A 1,790-nucleotide genomic window follows, 5' to 3' on the forward strand; every position below is an offset into this window, starting at 1 on the left:
CATAAACAACAAGTTTAAGAATAGGCTTTTTTTAGTTTCAAAGAGATTGCAGTTGAAGTATTACTAATAAATATCATTATTGTCATCCCTATTGTTTATTTTCCATAAACAATAACAATTTTTTCTCTACAAATCTTGGATGTTTTCTAGCTATTTTTTTATTCCAGGTAAGGATAGCAGCATAACTTATGTCACTACAAACAAAACTTTTGACATATTTCCTTACGCTCTCCCAAATTAAAAGTGTTTGGATTAGAATTGCAGTAACTTTCTCTGTAAATTGCATACAAATTATTTCATTCATACTTGAGGAAAAGCATCATTTGCTATTAAAACTCTCCTTTAATATAAAACTATTTCTCTCATGGTCTATATTCTAAAAATTGGACAAACATTTAAAAATATTTAAAATACTAAAAAATACTTATTTTTTGTCAGCAAATAAAATTTATTGGTGAGCATGTGAGGCCAGCATGGCCAAAGGAATCAGTGCTGTCAAAGACCTCAGGAGTGCAGAGCTCGCCACCTGTCCAGAGGGCCACGATTGGGAACATATTTGACTCCACAACCATCCTGGATGAGACGCTTCTTAGCCACTTTGTCTTCAAATTCATTAGCATTAAACTTGGTAAAGCCCCACTTCTTGGAGATATGGATCTTCTGGCGGCCAGGGAACTTGAACTTGGCCCTGCGTAAGGCTTCAATCACGTGTTTCTTATTCTGAAGTTTGGTGCGGATGGACATGATGACTTGACCAATATGGACTCTGGCCACTGTGCCCTGGGGCTTTCCAAAGGCACCTCGCATACCTGTCTGGAGCCTGTCAGCCCCAGCACAGGACAACATCTTGTTGATGCGGATGACATGGAAGGGATGAAGCCGCACTCGAATATGAAAGCCATCTTTGCCACAACTCTTCACCATATACTTGTTGGCACAAATTCGAGCGGCCTCCAGGGCTTCAGAGGAGAGCTGCTCATATTCATTAGACACCATGTGACCACAGAGTGGGAACTCATCCACTTTTGCCTTCTTCCGACCCAGGTCAAAGATGCGGATCTTGGCATCAGGAACACCACGGCAGAAACGAGACTTTGGATACGGCTTGTTTTTGCAGTACCGGTAACAACGAGCTGGTCTGCGGCCCATGGCAACAGCAAGAACTCGGAGAGCCTTGAAGAGAAGGAAGCGCACGTTCTCACGCCTGCGCATGCGCCTTCGTAATATTGTCCATCTTCCCGCATGGAACCATAGAGGCGCGTTGACAGCAGGAAGACTCTCTTTCAGGACGTCCCCACCATAGATACAGCAACAGTGTATGCCTTTGTGGGCACAACTTGGCACATGCGCAGAGCAGAGGGTTAGGTATATTCTCCTGTGGGCTACCTGGAAATGAATTGTGTTTGCCACTTGGGCCTAGAGGCCCTTTTCTTTCCCCGCTGCCCATCTTAGGCATAGATCTTTTGCCCTAGGCTTTGTCGTAGGTATAAAAGACATATTTTCTAGAGTTTATATAAGAAAGGTGTCTCCAGCTATACAATATATTTGTTGTCTAGTTTGTCTAAATGATTTTACAGCTCTTATTTCCCACCAGCATTTAAAGATGAACTGTTATTTCTCAAAGGGTATGTGGTTTCCTTCTCTAGGTAAAATGGTTTCTTGGCATAAACTCTCTGATAAGGTTCAAAGAGATGAGAGTAGAGTAACTCTCATTAGAAGAGGTAACTATTGTATATATTGCTTGATAATTGCCTTAGGAACACAAAACTTGGGCAGTTTTATTTGGCCAT

General features: G+C 41.7%; 1 protein-coding gene across 1 annotated transcript; it reads right to left on the minus strand.

Annotated features, from left to right (window-relative positions):
* Positions 1–424: 424 nt before the first annotated feature.
* On the minus strand, positions 425–1,187 carry RPL10L (ribosomal protein L10 like). Its single transcript, XM_042940632.1, has one exon. It carries the CDS (start codon positions 1,147–1,149, stop codon positions 505–507), a length of 645 nt encoding a protein of 214 aa, XP_042796566.1. The 5' UTR covers positions 1,150–1,187; the 3' UTR covers positions 425–504.
* Positions 1,188–1,790: the final 603 nt, after the last annotated feature.

The sequence above is a fragment of the Panthera leo genome, chromosome B3, assembly GCF_018350215.1.
Source record: "Panthera leo isolate Ple1 chromosome B3, P.leo_Ple1_pat1.1, whole genome shotgun sequence".
Lineage (NCBI taxonomy): Eukaryota > Metazoa > Chordata > Mammalia > Carnivora > Felidae > Panthera > Panthera leo.